Source organism: Hemibagrus wyckioides, linkage group LG01 (assembly GCF_019097595.1).
Source record: "Hemibagrus wyckioides isolate EC202008001 linkage group LG01, SWU_Hwy_1.0, whole genome shotgun sequence".
NCBI lineage: Eukaryota > Metazoa > Chordata > Actinopteri > Siluriformes > Bagridae > Hemibagrus > Hemibagrus wyckioides.
In genome coordinates, this window is record NC_080710.1 from 9,902,756 (window position 1) to 9,920,546 (window position 17,791).

Sequence of the window (17,791 nt, forward strand, 5' to 3'; positions counted from 1 at the left end):
TGGGGAATGTTCTGAACTCATCAATATAAAATAAAAAACTATCAATGTATGTTAGACAGGTACATCAGTTAACTGTAGAGATGGCACCGATCTGACAGAAATGGTATCAGGCTGATAATAGAAAGAAGAAGAAAATGGATTGAATATCAGATCATTTAACAAACAGCAAAGATTAGAATTGGATTTCTAAAAGAAATTTTTTTTTTTTGGAAGTGGAAATATTTACATACAGTGAGGTCTATATGTATATTTCATGTTCTATATTAATTTAATACAATAGTGTTCATTATAAATGATATTACTGACAACACCTTGTGTGAAAATTAGGCTTTCTTTGTATTTTTTTGCCTCACATCTCCAGGGTTGGGGGTTTGATTCCTGCCTCTATCCTGTAGATTTCAGAGATATACGATGTAGGCTAAATTTGTCTAAATTGTCTCTAGTGTGTGAGTGTGCCCTGTGATGGCTTGGCACCCTGTTCATGGTGTCCCCAGACTCCCCTAGGAAAGACTCCAGGTTCCCTGACCCTGTGTAGAATAAGCGCTACAGAAAATAGATAGGCCAGCAGCTTTGGCTAATGTTCACATCAATCATTGCCTTGTTTCTGACCGAGGCATGATTGTTGGTGCCAGACTGGCTAGTTTGAGTATTTCTATAACTGCTGATCTCTTGGGACTTTCACACACAACAGTCTCTAGAGTTTCCACAGAATGGTGTAATAAAGATAAAAGTGAACAGCAATCCTGAGGACTGCTTCGAGCTGACAGAAAGGCTAGAGTAACTCAGATAATCACTCTGTAAAATTGTGGGGAGCAGAAAAGCATCTCAGAATTCACAACACGCTGAAACTTAAGGCAGAAACAGCAGAAGATCAAGTAATGTTCCAGTTCTGTCATCCAAGAACAGAAAGCTGAGGCTGCAGTGGGCACAGACTCGACAGGTAAAGACTGGAAAAATGTAGCCTGGTCTGATGAATCTGGATTTCTGCTGAGGCACACAGATGATAGGATCAGAATATGTCAGCAACTGCATGAATCCATGGACTCAACCTGCCTTGTGTCATTAGTCCAGGCTGGTGGAGGTGGTGTGATGGTGTGGGGAATGATTTCTTGTCTCACTTTGGGCTGTTTATACCAATCAGTCATTACCTGAATACCACTGTCTAATTAAATATTGATGGGATTTCGTTTTTCATTTAAAATTGGGAATAAACAGAAGGTTTTATACATTTTTAAAGCAAAGAAACTAAATCAATTAATATTTTGAATATTTAATATTCAAGATTCTGCACCATTTTTAAGTCCCTATTTAAATGTACCCAAATGTGTGATACTAAATTCGTTAACTGCTTTCTGCAAAAGACCAGATTTTCCTCATGTCTAATCTTATCTATTTAAGCATGTGACACGCAGATGACACGCTGATGGATTTGATATAAAATGGTTCATAAGCAGCTTGAGTGCACATTGTCATTAAAGCAAATACTACTAAATACAAACTAAATACGAAGAAAGTCATATGTAAATATTTCATAGATTCAACTTTTCACTCAAGCTGTTGTCCATCAGTCCTTTCATTTTCTGTAGCACTTATCATACACAGGGTTACAGGGAACCTGGAGTCTATCACAGGGGATTCAGGGCACAAGGCAGGGGACAACCAGGACAGGGTGCCATCCCATCACAGGGCACAATCACACACACTCACAAACCCATTCAAACTATTTAGAGATGCCATTCAGCAACACTGGTCTTTGGATTGGGGAGAAGACTGAATAACCCAGAGGAAACCCCTGATGCACAGGGAGATCATGCAAACTCCACATACACAGGCCGAGCTGGGAATAACAGATTTTTAAAACCATTCTAATGCTTTGTAGTTTTAAAGAAAGCAATATCAGAGGGTATCAGTATCAGTACTGGAAAAGAAAAAGTGGTATCGTGCCATCTCTAGTTAACTACAGATAGTGGAATTGAAAATTCGAACCACAGAAACAATCCTACATTGAAGACTCGATGATGGATTGTAGAAATAATGTTAATGTTAATGATAACTAGACAGAGATTAAAAACACCTTTTAGTCTTTTGCTTTTGCACTCCTGCATCAGTCTGGGCTCAGACATGTTTAAACAGCAGATGAAAATGAAAATGTCAGCCGTGTTGAACCACGCTCTTTTAGTGACATTAGAAAAATGATTTGTGAAACATTTATAAAAAAAAAAGAAAAAGTCCTTTTTTTTTAAACTCTCCTACAACCCAAAATGTCAGCAGGACATTGCATTCCTCCACTTCAGGGGTTGTCAGGCCTGAGAATACATTTCTTCCCATAACCATTGTCTTCTGCAACACTTAGCCCTTCATCTTGGCTGCTACAGCAAATATTTTAGGTCTTTTGAGTTGGAGTGGTGTATGCTGATTCCTGACTAACTGGGCACATGATCCCCCCCATCAAGCTGTTCTATGATTGTATGAATATCTGACACGGTCGTTTGTCTTGCGGTGAGAAATCTCACAAAACATCTGGAAGGTAAGGTCACCTTCACTGATTGGGTTAAATGAGAAGAGCATGGTCAGGCGATAGCTGGTGTTGTAAAGATTGTGTCTAAGTGTGTGTCTGTATATTACAGGTGAGCGGCATGCACTATGCATTTACACCGAACGATTCGATTGGTTTCAACAGACACATGGCTGTGTTTCAGTTACAATGTGAGCACCCACCTCATGGCATTTCTACAGTCCTGCCATGTGGATGGGCGATTTAATCATGCACTACGGAGTTTCACTGAAAATTACAACATTTCTAAAACCGTACAATGTATTCATGGCTTTAAAAAGTCAAAATCCCTCTCTAAGAGCAACTCTAGACACAACACGAGCCATATCCTTCATACGCCTCACACAAAGCGTTCAGTAGACTGCTAGAAGTTGTGTGTTGTGCAGTCTTGTATCGCAATACTCCATCACCAGCAGGTTGGGTTTTAACCCATAATCGGCGTTACTCTAGCAGCTGAGACACTGAGAACAGTGGCGTGTTCTGCCATCATATAAAGTCACCATAATACATTCACCAATATGCATCCACAATTCTGTAAACATTAATGAGGAACACATCGTAGGCGTGTCATTTAGAGATCAAAAGGATTTCTAATGTGAGGTTGATGGGCTTTATGGTTGTAAACATCAGCATGTTGCCGTTGCCAAGAGTGAGAGCTATATAAAACAGAACAGTCGAAATACAGAGCCGTAAGAAAATAGGCTACAATTAACACACTTGGCACGAAATGCAGTCATTCTTTGAACCTTAATAAATGCTACACAGGGCATCAGAAATACAACATCAGGTTTTTGAGAGAGAGAGAGAGAGAGAGAGAGAGAGAGAAAGGGGCATCACTAAACAGGACGAGTAATAAACCAGATCCTAAACCAATAAGAAAGACGGTGGTACAGCTCAGCAAGCAGGTAGTGTTCATTAAGCTTTCGGGAATGGCTGCAATAAGTACATTAATGTAACACTATATGTGTGCCGGCAAAAGAATTCCAAACTAAACCTTATAACAGCCACCCCAAACCATATACCCCAAACCATAATCCACAAAAACCAGACCATAAACCTCTAACCCTAAATCTCTGACCCTAAACCCCAATCCCTGAATCCCAAACCTTAAACTCCAAATTGTATACCCCAAACCATAAATCCCAGACCCTATAGCCCAAACTCTAAACCTCAAACCTTGAATCCCTGACCCCATAACACAAAACCCAAACCCTAAACCCAACCTTAAATCCCTGACCCTATATCCCAAACCCTAAACCTCAAACCTTAAATCCCTGATCCTATATCCCAAACCCTAAACCTCAAACCTTAAATCCCAAACCCTATATCCTAAACCCCAAACCCTAAACAACAAACACAAAATCGTACCCCACCTACCACAAACCCTAAAACCTAACCATCCCACCGCAAACCTTAAACCCCAAACCCTAGCCCACTCCTCACAAACCCTACCCTCCCAACCAATCCCTCACCCAAGTCCTAAACCCAAAACACAACCCTACACGACCCCAAAAATACATTTGAAAATGACTGAAGAAGGGTGTCTGAACCTTCGGATTGAAAGAATGTTTGGCCTCCGTTTCATGTCTGTACATCTGTCCAGAAAACATGCCCATATATACAGCCCCAATCCTCAGAGCCTTATCCATCCACACATATTCTCTTTCATGTATCCATCTTCGAGCAGTTTCACATGTTCTCTGTTTGTTCTCATATTTACCCTTTTTTTTTCTCACATTCCATGCCCAGAGGATGTGATTAGCAAGCTTGGAACAGTCAGCTCTTCAAAGATTGACCACAGGAAGTCTGCATAAGGAAATAAGGAGAGAGAGAGAGAGACAGAGAGACAGAGAGAGACAGAGAGAGAGAGTGAAAAAAAGATAGGACAAGAGCAGGAGAGAAGAAAGGGACAGAGTTTATCTTGTGTGAAATTAAGTTTGAAATCCCCTGGCTGGAGAAAGAGTGGAGATTTCACAGGTTGTTTTCTTTCTTCATTTCATTCCCCCTCCTTCCCCTTCTCTCTCAGTAGACAGTTGGTATGATGATTAGTGAACAAAATCATGCCCAAAAAGCAGAAAATATCAAGTCAAAGTCTGTTTTAATGCACACTACTGACGACTGATTCCTCGTTCTGTCGCAAATCCTCACACATGTTTGTCTTACTATTCGTGCGAGGGACAGTTATTTTCCAAATATCCTTGCGGGGGACCAGCCAAATGTTCCCCCTCATGTGGTGTCAGATATTTCTAGCCATATGCCAATATTTGGTCCTTACCAAGATATAAAAACGTGCCTGACACACACTGTACCTTTCTCTGTCAGGGAACGAGGGGGTGCTCTGAAGTGTGTGCCTGCTATCCTCTTGGGCCAGGGAACGAGGGATGGCGAGGGAGAGAGGAGGAGGGCGCTGAGAGAGGCTGCGGTCATAACTAAGAGAGAGAGAGAGAGAGAGAGAGAGAGAGTCAGGGACAATGACAAAGAAAGAACGAGACAGAGAGAGAGAAAGAGAGAGAGAGAGAGAGAGAGTAAGAAACAGAAAGAAAGAGACAGTAGGAGAGATACAGAGCGAGAGAGAGATACAAAGCAAGAGACAGAGAGAGAGACAGAGAGATGGAGACAGACAGAAAAAAGAGACAGTGGGAGAGAGGGAGAGAGAGAGAGAGAGAGTGAGATGGAGAACATCACTGGTGTAGAAACTCATACAGTAAGAATAAAACAGAGACATTAAAATAGCAGCGTTCAGATTTCAGAGATGCTGAGTGCAGGTTAATGCGCTCGCTGTGTTCATCCACAGAGAAACGCTGGGCATAATTACAGCATTTATGTTTGTTAAATTACAGCCGGCAGTTATTATCTGTGACAGACTCAGAGCTACAGGTAGACAGTGTAGAGGACTGCTCATGTAATATTCTCTTTCTATCACTTTTTCTGTCTCTCTCACTCACTCACACACACCACACACACACACACACACACACACACACACACACGCACACCACACACACATACAGGCTGAAGAAAGAGCTAGATCAGGTTCTGCTCGGAGTGCAAGGCAATAACCAGCGGAGAGTCGTTAAGAGAGCAGGAGGCTGATGCACACAGAATACATAATGCACAGAACATTGTGTGTGTGTGTGTGTGTGTGTGTTTGATCCCTGAATAAGAGGCTGCACAACAAATTGATGGCAACTCAGTTAATATGATGATAAGGAGTACTGCTTGATCTATGAGAGGACTGAAAATGCCCTGTAATCACTCAGGTATTGAGTGAATGTACTCAGCAACGACATCAATCCACCGTGACACACACACACACACACACACACACAAACGAGACCCTCCAAATACACATTCCACTAATTAAGTCCATTACATAATGGCAACAAGGTTCAAATCATATCTAACATCAAATCTAACACACATCAGTGAACCTGTGAGGTCGTACAGAGACATATCCTATTGTCACAAATCTCACAGTATTAGCTCTCTATTGTTGCACTTGCAGAAAACCTTTTCAAATAAAAACCTGTACGTTTCCCCAACCGATTTCATATCGCAACTTCATATTGCATCAGTGTATTCCCCTGCCACAACAGAGACCTGGGCTTAGGACCAGATGAGTTCGATATATCATGAGATCTATCTGCAGATTTGATCAGCTGCAGCACTCTCAATAATTTAAAAAACACTGCATGTCGTTCCCCCAGTACAGGGCGAATTAAAGCTCCACGACAGAAAATTGCAAAGGCTTCCTGAACAGAGACAGACCAGCGAGCACTTTCGCAGAGCTGTGCAGCCTTCCCTCTAATGCTTCCACTCACGGAGAGATAACTGAGAGAAAATCTGGTGTTCTGGTGTGTGAAGTATGCCATTATCAGTCTGAATACACACACACACACACACACACACTCTCCTATCCGTCTACTCACTTAATTATTAATGCAGCTAATTAATGCTATGCTACACCTAAATCTAACCTGAGCCTTAGTAACCAAGAGGAAATCGTTTCCCCTCCTTTTTCTTCAGTCAAAGCTGCAGGTTTGTAAAAGAAACTGTTTCATTGTGCGGATATTGTGCCCCCTTGCAGATATTGGGGATATTTAGTCCCCAACAAGATATAAAAACATGTCCACACACACACACACACAAACATAAGCACACACACACACACACAGAGTGTAGAGGACGGATAAAGTGTTGAAATCCCCTCACCAGAGTTTGGCCGAAATGATGAGTGCAGAGAGAATCAGGAGAGATGAGATAGTTACAGTCACGTAAAACTGAGGATCCACTAGAGAAAGAGAGAGAGAGAGAGAGAGAGAGATTTAAAATAGATTAGAGAATACAAACAGAGGAAGTGAAATAAGAACACAAGCACAAAGAAAAAGCAGCGCTGGAAAATTTTAGATCAAGAAATAAGAAAGTTTGCAGTGCCACAAGCAGCTGAAATGTTCACTTTCTTAATGTGTGGGAAAGCTCAAAGAGAGGCATTGTGGGAAGTGTACAGCTCAATCCTCCATCCAGGTGCCCACCTTCTTCAATCTCTCTCTCCTCTGCATCTCGTTCTGGCTCCTCTCCTGAGTCCTTGGCTTCAATGGACAGAGGATGCTGTTGGGTTTGGTTGGACTGGGCGTTCTTGCGACGTGGCCACACCTCGGGTGTAGCCTGCTTCACGCCATCGGCTTCCTGACTGGAAAGGAAGTGATGCGTCTCGTCCTCCAGCGGCTGCGTGGGACCCCAGTCGACTGCCCAGAGTGGAGTGGGCGTGGCCTGGGCTGTGGCGGACAGCTGCATGTCGGCAGGGTCGTCGCCCGCGTGGCAAGGAGGAGGGCAAATAAGAAGAGCGACCAGCAGGAGACGCAAGAGAGCAGTGAGTCCAGAGATGGAGCTAGGCAAGAATGAAGGAAAAAAAAAATATTAACTTAATTACTGATGTTTGATGTTTTGAGTAGCGAGAATAATAAGTCAAATAGGCAGCTCCACGCTTTCTCCTCTCTTTTAATTACCATCGCTCCATCGCTTCTCTTTTCACTGTTTTTTTGCTCCTCCGATCATCTCTTGAAAGAGGGAGACGATGAGAGGGGGGAGCGCTTGGCTCCTGACACTTACTGAAAGATCGTAAACAGATGGCTGTAGGGGGGAACGATGCTGCTGCTTGAGACAGAGAACACAAACAAACACATTAACTCACGTCTTTCAGTCAAACATAACCTCAAGTATCAAACCCACACAAAATGCCCCTGGAGGAACATTCACACGCACACACACACACATACACACACACACACATTAATAAAGCTAATTTCACACCCACACAAAAACCCTTTTCACACACACTCACTCATGCACAGTATTCATATACACATATACAAGGAAGGAAACTAAAGCAGCACAGTATTTTTAACAGAAATACATTGTCCATTCTATCACACACACACACACACACACACACCTGTAGACACATCCACTGCTTTAATCCAGTTCCTGACTCAGGCAATAACTCAACAACTGGATTCAGATCCGATGACATCTTTTACACTCCAACATGTGAAGCAGTGAAATAGACATGCACATGCACACACACACACACACACACACACACACACACACACATGCACACAAATACATGCAGATCACCAGTGTATAGACAGCTATCAGTCCACATGCTTACCGCTCGCTGCTGATGGAGGGAGTGGGAGAGAGCCAGAGTGTGTCAGAGTGAGAAAAAGCATTGGTTGCCTTAGCGACAGAGACATGGAGGGAGAGAGAGAGAGAGAGAGAGAGAGAGAGAGAGAGAGCATTAGAGTGAGAAAGAGTATATATGAAAGAGAGAAAGAGGGTATAAGTGAGAGAGCAAGAGGGAGATAGCTTGAGAGAAAGAATATGAGAGAGAGAGAGAGAAAGAGAGAGAGAGAGAGAGAGAGAGAGAGAGAGAGTAAGAGAGTGCATTAGAGAGAGAGAGAGAGAGAGTGCATTAGAGAGAGAGAGTCAGAGAGTGTATGAGAGAGAGAGAGAGAGAGAGAGAGAGAGAGAGTGTATTAGAGAGAGAGAGAGAGAGAGAGAGAGAGAGAGAGGTGGTTGCTCCTGTAAAAGACAGATTTAAATGCTAATTATGCTTTTTAACTGGTTCAATTAAACAGAACAGGGGAGGAGGAAAATGGAATGGATTTTGAAGCTAGAAGCAAAAAGATAAAATAGAGCAAAAAATATTTTCATATTCTAGCAATGACGTAGGGATCAGGAAGAAGTATTTCATTCATTTCTCGACAGACAGGATTAAAAAAATGGGCAGAGGCACAAAAAAAAAATCAATATACATTCATTTGGTATTGGGTGAAGGAAAGCCACAATGAAGAGGGATCCTGATATTTATGGACAGAAATGTCAGTGATGATAAATAACCTCACTCACACACACACACATAGTTATAGCATGGCACGTTTATTGGCTCCATGATGCAACATTTACATGAAGAACAAGCTGTTGTCCACCCGCGCTCTCTGCCCTGACGCCACTCACGCAATCTGCTAAACTTCACACCTCACGTTTAAGCTCTTCCTTTCTCGTTCTCAGCCTGTCTCTCGTTTCTTTCTCTCTCTCACTGCAGGACGCAGCGTAACCACGACGATCCGGACACCTCTTCTGCATCGGTAATGGTGGAGTCTTCATCATCATCATGATCATCATCGTCATCTTCTGAAAGAGATGTGTCATACCTGGACCTTAACTTAAAAGTCATAACCATTTTCATTGTAGAATTCAATTAACTATAAATGCAAACGTCTCTCTCTCTCTCTTTCTTTCTCTTTCTCTTTCTTTTTCTCACCATCACTCTCCTCCTGCGAGTCTCCGTCAGACTCCGCAAGCAAACCGTCCAATCGGCTGTCTCGCTTCGCGTTCACGTCACCTCTAGAGATCAAAACAACAGAGCACAATTGTTTTAAAGCCATTAACTGATTACCATCAATTAGTTACTATTAATCCAGTTGGAGTTTCATTTTATTAGCAGAGATTAGGAAAAAAATTTCTGAAGAAGCTCCCTGAGCACTTTTCTGAATCCTGGCTTATCGTTCAGCTATTCAGTGGAAAGCGTATTACTGAGCAACTAGAATAAATGATGCGGTAACTAGAGTGAAACTAATAGGGAATGAGAATGTAGTTACATTTTTGCACTGCAGATTTGCATTCAAGTCTCCATCACTGAACAGCTGAGCGACTTCAACAAGATATACTTCATCTTAGAAGTAGAAGGAATTTCCTGGTTACGGAATTGCACTTTTTTTTTTTACATCAACGTTTATATTTATGGTAGGTGGAAGATGCCTTTACCCAGAGTGCCTTAGAGAAGTGCTTTAAAGTCTATATCAGTGAATACATCCTGATACTGGTTCACTAGATTACATGACTAAGAGTACCATCAGTCTAAAAAAACCTCACTTGTGGAGGTAATATAGCAAGAAAAGCTTCTTTTAGTTTGTTTTTAAGTGCTAGTTTAAGATGTAGGTCTTCAGCGGCAAGAATCTAAAAGTCAGAATCCCTCTGTACCAGTAGAAAATACATTCAAGTAGAATCTCAGCACTGAATATTGACCTGGAAACACCTTTAATATATCTTAGTCCAAATATTTCCTCCCACAATTCACACCTTAATGAAGACTGCACATTTGCAGCTTTGGCAGGAAAAAAATTTATGCTAAATTTATAATGAATTCAGACAGTTTTTCTAAAAGCTCCTGCTTACACAATTCCATTTGACAATATACAGAAAAGAAATCATTTATAATCACACTCTCTGGTGTCACCCAGATGAGCTTCCCTTTCGAGTCTGGTTCCTCTCAAGGTTTCTTCTTAATATCATCTCAGGGAGTTTTTCCTCAACAGCGTCACCTCGGGCTCGCTCATTAAGGATATATTTATCTCTAATTTACATTTTAAACTTTGTAATATTCAAAAAGCTGCTTTGAGACAGTGCCTATTGTTAAAAGCACTATAGAGATGAATTGAACTGAATTATCCACCTGAGAGAACTAATTAGCATAGCGCAACAGTCACAACATCAATAATACAGAATCAATAATACTATATAAATCTACCTCAGAGTCAGGTACTCGAAATTCAGAATCTCACCAGAGGATAAATTCAAAATAAAACTATTTAAAGAATTTTTTGACACAGATATAGAAGGGAAATTGTTTACAATCACACTATCCAGTGTCACCAAGATGAGGTTCCCTTCTGAGGAAGGTTTCTTCCTCATATCGTCTCAGGGAGTTTTTCCTCACCACCAGCACCTCTGACTTGCTCATTAGGGATAAATTTAATATGTATAACTTAAATCCAGAATTTATAGATTCACATAAAGCTGCTTTAAGACAATGTCTGTCGTTAAAATCATAAAACTGATTGAATTACTGTGCTGAAGAATGTTAGACTAGGCCTGAGAGTTTAAAGAGTTAAAAAGCAAAACATGACATGTGTCTTCAAGGAAATGATTTGCACTTGCATTTAACGTGTTAATATCACCTCCTCTGATGGTGCTATTTATACGCTGTGTATTGTTTCGGCGTTAAAGGAACGTCGGGTTGATGCCAAAGGGTTCGTGTCTCCTGACAGCTATTGCCACATCATGATGCAATCGATGAGCACGAGTTTCAGCATTATTATTATCAATACAGGAATTTAAGCTGTCTGTGCTCCGAACAGGGATTACAAATGCATCCCCAGGTAGCATGTGTTAACTTTTTTGCAAGTCAATATTTCAGTCAATACGTCTCTTTCTATCAGCACATAATGCGTGCTTTATTAAAAGGTCATACTGACAAAACAGTTAAGAGACCGGAAAAGTCTGATTTGTGGAAACAGGATACAGTAAAAGATATAAATCATAATATATCACTCATTAAAATCAGTGGATGATTAATGCTTTTTACATTTAGCCTAATTATATCTCCAAAAAAGTCACTGATGCTTCTAAGTCACAGACCTGCTGTGAACCTGGAAAGGTGCGAAATACTCTATTTTGTAGAAACATAATAATAATCTATGAAGATATAGTTCCAGGAAGTGCCAGATTTCTGAAAGCAAGCAAATATACAAAATGTCAAATAAAAAAGGTAGACACACACTGGGTAGTCGTGCTCAGAGGAGGAGGTGGCCAGACTGGTTCGAGATACAATGAAGGCAACTTAAATATTTACTTTTTATAACCGTAGTGCGCAGTAAAGCAACTCAGACTATCATGAATAACATGAGGTTCCTCTCATGGCAGCCAAGAATAGGAATCTGGACACAGGATCACCAAGTTTTTCCTCATGACCTTTGCCTCTGGCTTCCTCATTAGGGATGAATATCAATTTAAATTTCAAATTATATCATTTATATTCTAATTTTTTAAATATTCTGTAAAGCTGCTTTGTGACAGTGTCTGTTAAAAAAGCTCTATACAAATAAAATTTAATTGAAGCTCTAAGAAAGTGTACAGATGAAGTATGTAAAAATGCCTCCTAGTCTGAAGACTCTTGAATGATACACTATATTGCCAAAAGTATTCGCTCACCTGCCTTGACTCGCATATGAACTTAAGTGACATCCCATTCCTAATCCATAGGGTTCAATATGACGTCGGTCCACCCTTTGCAGCTATAACAGCTTCAACTCTTCTGGGAAGGCTGTCCACAAGGTTTAGGAGTGTGTTTATGGGAATTTTTGACCATTCTTCCAGAAGCGCATTTGTGAGGTCACACACTGATGTTGGACGAGAAGGCCTGGCTCTCAGTCTCCGCTCTAATTCATCCCAAAGGTGTTCTATCGGGTTGAGGTCAGGACTCTGTGCAGGCCAGTCAAGTTCATCCACACCAGACTCTGTCATCCATGTCTTTATGGACCTTGCTTTGTGCACTGGTGCACAGTCATGTTGGAAGAGGAAGGGGCCAGCTCCAAACTGTTCCCACAAAGTTGGGAGCATGGAATTGTCCAAAATGTCTTGGTATGCTGAAGCATCCAGAGTTCCTTTCACTGGAATTAAGGGGCCAAGCCCAGCTCCTGAAAAACAACCCCACACCATAATCCCCCCTCCACCAAACTTTACACTTGGCACAATGCAGTCAGACAAGAACCGTTCTCCTGGCAACCGCCAAACCCAGACTCGTCCATCAGATTGCCAGATGGAGAAGCGCGATTCGTCACTCCAGAGAACGCGTCTCCACTGCTCTAGAGTCCAGTGGCGGCGTGCTTTACATCACTGCATCCGACGCTTTGCATTGCACTTGGTGATGTATGGCTTGGATGCAGCTGCTCGGCCATGGAAACCCATTTCATGAAGCTCTCTGCGCACTGTTCTTGAGCTAATCTGAAGGCCACATGAAGTTTGGAGGTCTGTAGCGATTGACTCTGCAGAAAGTTGGCAACCTCTTTGCACTATGCGCCTCAGCATCCGCTGACCCCGCTCCGTCAGTTTACGTGGCCTACCACTTCGTGGCTGAGTTGCTGTCGTTCCCAAACACTTCCACGTTCTTATAATACAGCTGACAGTTGACTGTGGAATATTTAGGAGCGAGGAAATTTCACGACTGGATTTGTTGCACAGGTGGCATCCTATCACAGTTCCACGCTGGAATTCACTGAGCTCCTGAGAGCGACCCATTCTTTCACAAATGTTTGTAAAAACAGTCTGCATGCCTAGGTGCTTGATTTTATACACCTGTGGCCATGGAAGTGATTGGAACACCTGATTCTGATTATTTGGATGGGTGAGCGAATACTTTTGGCAATATAGTGTATATGCAGATGTTAGAGTCAGAATTTGGCAGCAACAGTTTGAATCCATGGACCTGTCTTATGTCTACAGTTCAGCCTGGTGGAGGTGGTGTAATGGTGTGGGGAAAGTTTTATCGGTACAAACTGTAGTATGTAGTAGCTTAGTAGTTAAGGTGTGGGCCTGCTGCTCAGAAGGTTATGAGTTCAAATCCCACCAAGCTGCAACATAAGGGTGTGTGCCAAATGCCATAAATATAACCTGGGACCCTTAATATCAGTTTGAACAGGGTTTGTATGCAACATCCCTATGTGAATAATTGTTTCAGATCCTGTGCATCGCTTTAAGGCCATAAATCACACATATTATAATGGCATCTACCATCATAATGAACAATGAGTCAAAGTACAAGCAGTGTCGAACTGATCCGTGAACATGACAGGGAGTTTGAGGTACATCAGTGGGATCGTCATTGACCAGACCTGAATCTAGCAGAAGACCTTTGGGATGTCGCAGAACATCATGAATATGCAGCTGACAAATCTGCAGCAATTATGTTTTGCTTACCATGCAAAAAAAAAATGTTGTATTTGCAAATCTAATATTCAAAGTTTGTATAAAAAACACTTCACATCCCAAAGAAAGGAACTTCTCAGCCATGAAATGAGCACATGACCAGTGTGTTTCCTGGACATTTAACTCCGGCATGATAAGATAATTGCATCACTCAGTAACAAAATATATGTAGATATAAGGAACTGGGATTTGGGATATGGGATATAAGGAACTGAGAAAGCTTAAATGTTAGGATCTAAAAGGACGTGTTCCTGATCACAGCCGTGAAAAAAAAGAGGATCATGGGTTAGGTGATAAGTTGAACACCATACCTTTTTTTTCCATTTCCTGGAAGTTGTTCCCAAACTGTGAGGTCACGGCCACCTGTCACCCAGCGATGACCCCCACTTGGTGTGAGCCATGCTGCAAAACACAGGATCCGTGATAAATCTGAGCTGGTGAGTGAGACAAGGTACCTGCATTCGGGAAGAGAAAACACTGAGAGAGAGAGAGAGAGAGAGAGAGAGAGAGAAAGAGGAGGAAAAATGTAAAACTGTTAAAATTAACATTCAGAAGTATATCTAGAGGATTCTCACTCACAGTTCAGAGTATTCCCACCACTGGTGAGGTCAAAGCACGAGGCAACTAGAAGCCCTGGTATTTGATTGACACAATCTGTGACGCCAGCAGTGCTGCTGTGATTGGTCAATCGCCTCATTGTGCCTAAGAGAGATGAGGAAAAGAAAATCAAATATTTTTATTTCAAAACGATGCTCACAGACTGATCATATATGCTAAGCGTAATTTAAATTAAGGACAGAATAAAGTCACTGTCTTGAAAACGGCATCATTTGTCTCTGTAGAATAAATGGTTTCTTAGCACTGCTAAGGGTTTTTATTTCTCCCCCATCTTTAATGTATCACTTCAAAAGCACATGTGCTCCTGCAGCACATGAAATGATGAACTGCCATCATTACCACGCTTTGCCTTCTCAATTAGATCATCACATTACACTGCACACATTCCTGCGAGTGCCTCTGATTTATCTGGGAGTACTGTTTACAGGTTTCGGAATAATATCATCCTACAGAAGAAATATTCCCCCATCCCAGAGAGAGGAGATTAAAAGGAAAACCTTGTTGAAAAATCCCGCTGGCCTCGAGCAAAGAGCTTCCTTCATTCTTTCTTTCTTCTGCCTGTGCTCTCTAAGCCACTGGCACTTACAGTGCATCAGATGTGGCATAGCTGAAAGCGAGCATCCCCAGCCATGACGCCTTCCATTAATAAATCCATTACATAGCCTTAGGTCAGGGAACAAATGTGGGTCTATTGTGGAGGACAAAATATTGAACGCAGCAGGATTCGGCCAAGCAGATAAAAGAGGCCGTTTATGGAAGGAGATGCTAATGCGAAGCGTGTGAGCTGAAAGCTTAACAGGATACTTACTGCAGCTCCTCTGAGGATCCTCCAGTTATTTGGAATAAAACAAATATTGTCCATTTAAACTGATACCTTAATGATAATGTGAACTGTCTTCTCATATTGCCAGAGAAGACGTTTGGAACCACTTTCAGCAGAAGGAGAGCATAACAGTGGATTTTTTCAGCCTATTAATTCAGCTAGTCAGCTGCTGCAAAGCTAGCAGGAAATCTATGAAGTTAGAATAGGAAAGAATTATGAAATGTCTAAGAAGAGATTGTAATAAAAAAGGATTAGAATTGTTATCGTTGACAATTCGTGCAGCACATATCCTTTAAACAAAGTACAGGTTTGCTAACAGGCTAATTTCTCAACTAGCCAACATGCTACAGTAAGTAATCAGTATGTGGGGGCAGCTAGCATAATAAAGTAAGACATTTACATTAACAGTCATGTGTAGCTGGAGTAGTTAGCTACATATGCTCAAGTGTGAACCAAGGAGATGATGCTAAAATTCCATTTTAATTAAGAAATCTTGAAAAGTATTGTATGGCTTTGCGTTTATGCCAATTTCTTTATTTTTTTTTTTATTTTAAGAGAAAAGAGAAGGTTCTAGTTACCAGTTTCAATTATTAAAACGTTCCTGAAACTGTGTTAAGTAATCTTAGATAGAATTGCTGATGTGGTTTGTGACACTGTATGAGACGCTGTTATCTATTTAAAAAAAAAAAAAAAAAAAAGACAAAGGGATGTCGCAGAGCTGAAAAGTGTAGTGCCAGCAAGTTTGAAGTCAGAATCAGATTTTTCATCTCAGCAGACTCAGGTAGGAGGTGCAGCAGATTTCCAGTGTTTGAAGGCATAATTGTATATTAGACATGATTCAGATGATGATATAGCTCAAGCTTGTTTTGTTTTTTTTTTTGTTTTTTTAACATGAATTCATTCTGCTTGTTATTCCATGCAAATTTCTGATGATGTAGATATGCAGTGCTAACCTGAAGGCTATAAGCTTCCCTTATGTTTTTAGCTTTATTAGATTCACTGCCACAGTGCAAAGCTAAGCTTGGGATAACAGAGAGGTCTTAGCTTGCAGCTAACATTGGGGGGGGGGGGCTAGTTGTGTATATCATGTTTGGATATGGCACAGCTGAAATGGCAGCTGGATATTGTATGTTACAAACAGTATGTTACAAACAGTATTGTTTATATGCACTGTGTGTAGCAGAGTGTGTGTAACATGTTAGTGCTGGAGCTCAGACCTGTTCTCCAGTTGAGCACACGGATGCTGGATCTCCCATTAGCCAGGAATATGTGGTCGCCTCGGGCACTCAGTCTCAGCTTCCCAGTGACATCATCAATCCTGCTGCAGCCAGTCACCTCTGACCCCCAGTGCTGGATCTGTTTTAGGGGCTCTGCTGCTCCATCATACACCTCCCATACACACACGCTCCCGTCGGTCGAGGCACTGAACACCAGAGGACCATGGGACTGAGGAGATGGACAATCCCAGATGCTCAATATAAACCACTAGTACTACTAATACAATTGCTACTACTACTACTATTGCTGCTGCTACTACTACTACTACTACTACTATTGCTACTCCTATTAAATGTGCTACTTCTTCTACTAATGTTATTTATGCTACTACTACTACTACTACTACTACTACTACTACTAGAGCTGCTACTTCTGCTACTAAGCTACACATACTGTTACTACTACTGCTACTATTACTACTTCTCCTACTAGTAATCCTACTAGAGCTACTACTTCTGCTATTACTGCTGTTTATGCTACTAATACAATTACTTCTACTACTAGAGCTGCTGCTGATGCTGCTGCTACTACTACTACTTCTATAGCTTCTGCTTCTACTACTACTATTACTATTACTTCTAGAGCTGCTGCTGATGCTGCTACTACTACTACTACTGCTGCTACTACTACTATTACTATTACTTCTAGAGCTGCTGCTGATGCTGCTACTACTACTACTACTGCTGCTACTACTACTATTACTATTACTTCTAGAGCTGCTGCTGATGCTGCTACTACTACTACTGCTACTACTACTACTACTATTACTTCTATAGCTTCTGCTTCTACTACTACTATTACTATTACTTCTAGAGCTGCTGCTGATGCTGCTGCTACTATTACTACTTCTATAGCTTCTGCTTCTACTACTACTATTACTATTACTTCTAGAGCTGCTGCTGATGCTGCTACTACTACTACTACTACTGCTACTACTACTATTACTATTACTTCTAGAGCTGCTACTGATGCTGCTACTACTACTACTGCTACTACTACTACTACTACTACTATTACTTCTATAGCTTCTGCTTCTACTACTACTATTACTATTACTTCTAGAGCTGCTGCTGCTGCTACTATTACTACTACTACTACTACTTCTACTATTATTACTTCTAGAGCTGCTGCTGCTGCTACTACTATTACTACTACTACTACTACTATTACCACTATAGCTTCTACTACTA

The 17,791-nt window shown here is 41.3% G+C and overlaps 2 protein-coding genes across 7 annotated transcripts in view; both read right to left on the bottom strand.

The window, feature by feature from the left end:
• Nucleotides 1–4,206: 4,206 nt before the first annotated feature.
• Nucleotides 4,207–8,446, bottom strand: pianp (PILR alpha associated neural protein). 3 transcript variants are annotated; one of them, XM_058389321.1, is made up of 6 exons: nt 8,226–8,446; nt 7,561–7,705; nt 7,087–7,442; nt 6,767–6,845; nt 4,864–4,983; nt 4,207–4,360 (listed from the first exon to the last, which is right to left on the bottom strand). In XM_058389321.1, exons 1-6 carry the CDS (start codon nt 8,353–8,355, stop codon nt 4,339–4,341), a joined length of 852 nt encoding a protein of 283 aa, XP_058245304.1. In that variant the 5' UTR covers nt 8,356–8,446; the 3' UTR covers nt 4,207–4,338. The 3 variants fall into 3 exon arrangements, with proteins under 3 accessions (XP_058245304.1, XP_058245295.1, XP_058245313.1); XM_058389312.1 differs by having other exon boundaries at nt 7,561–7,708; XM_058389330.1 differs by lacking the exon at nt 8,226–8,446 and having other exon boundaries at nt 7,561–8,153.
• A 153-nt stretch (nt 8,447–8,599) lies between these two features.
• Nucleotides 8,600–17,791, bottom strand: part of si:ch211-154o6.3 (uncharacterized protein LOC563854 homolog) — a 28,915-nt gene continuing 19,723 nt past the window's right edge. For 3 of the 4 annotated variants that reach the window (XM_058389289.1, XM_058389269.1, XM_058389279.1), the window contains exons 10-14: nt 16,541–16,769; nt 14,462–14,584; nt 14,194–14,359; nt 9,381–9,463; nt 8,602–9,250 (exon numbers count right to left, since the gene is read on the bottom strand). In XM_058389289.1, coding sequence (XP_058245272.1) covers nt 9,153–9,250; nt 9,381–9,463; nt 14,194–14,359; nt 14,462–14,584; nt 16,541–16,769 — 699 coding nt within the window. In that variant the 3' untranslated portion in view covers nt 8,602–9,152. Of the gene's footprint in view, nt 9,251–9,380; nt 9,464–14,193; nt 14,360–14,461; nt 14,585–16,540; nt 16,770–17,791 lie in introns of all 4 variants that reach the window. The other variant, XM_058389300.1, reaches the window with a different exon arrangement.

Coding starts and splice junctions, on each gene's coding strand:
- pianp (XM_058389312.1), bottom strand. CDS start 8,355: ATGCTCTCTCTCTCTCTCTCTCTCTCTCTCTCTCTCTCTCCCTCCATG. Junction 7,709..8,225: donor CCCTCCATCAGCAGCGAGCG/GTAAGCATGTGG, acceptor CTCTGTCTCAAG/CAGCAGCATCGTTCCCCCCT. Junction 6,846..7,086: donor GGAGAGAGAGATTGAAGAAG/GTGGGCACCTGG, acceptor CTCTTTCTCTAG/TGGATCCTCAGTTTTACGTG.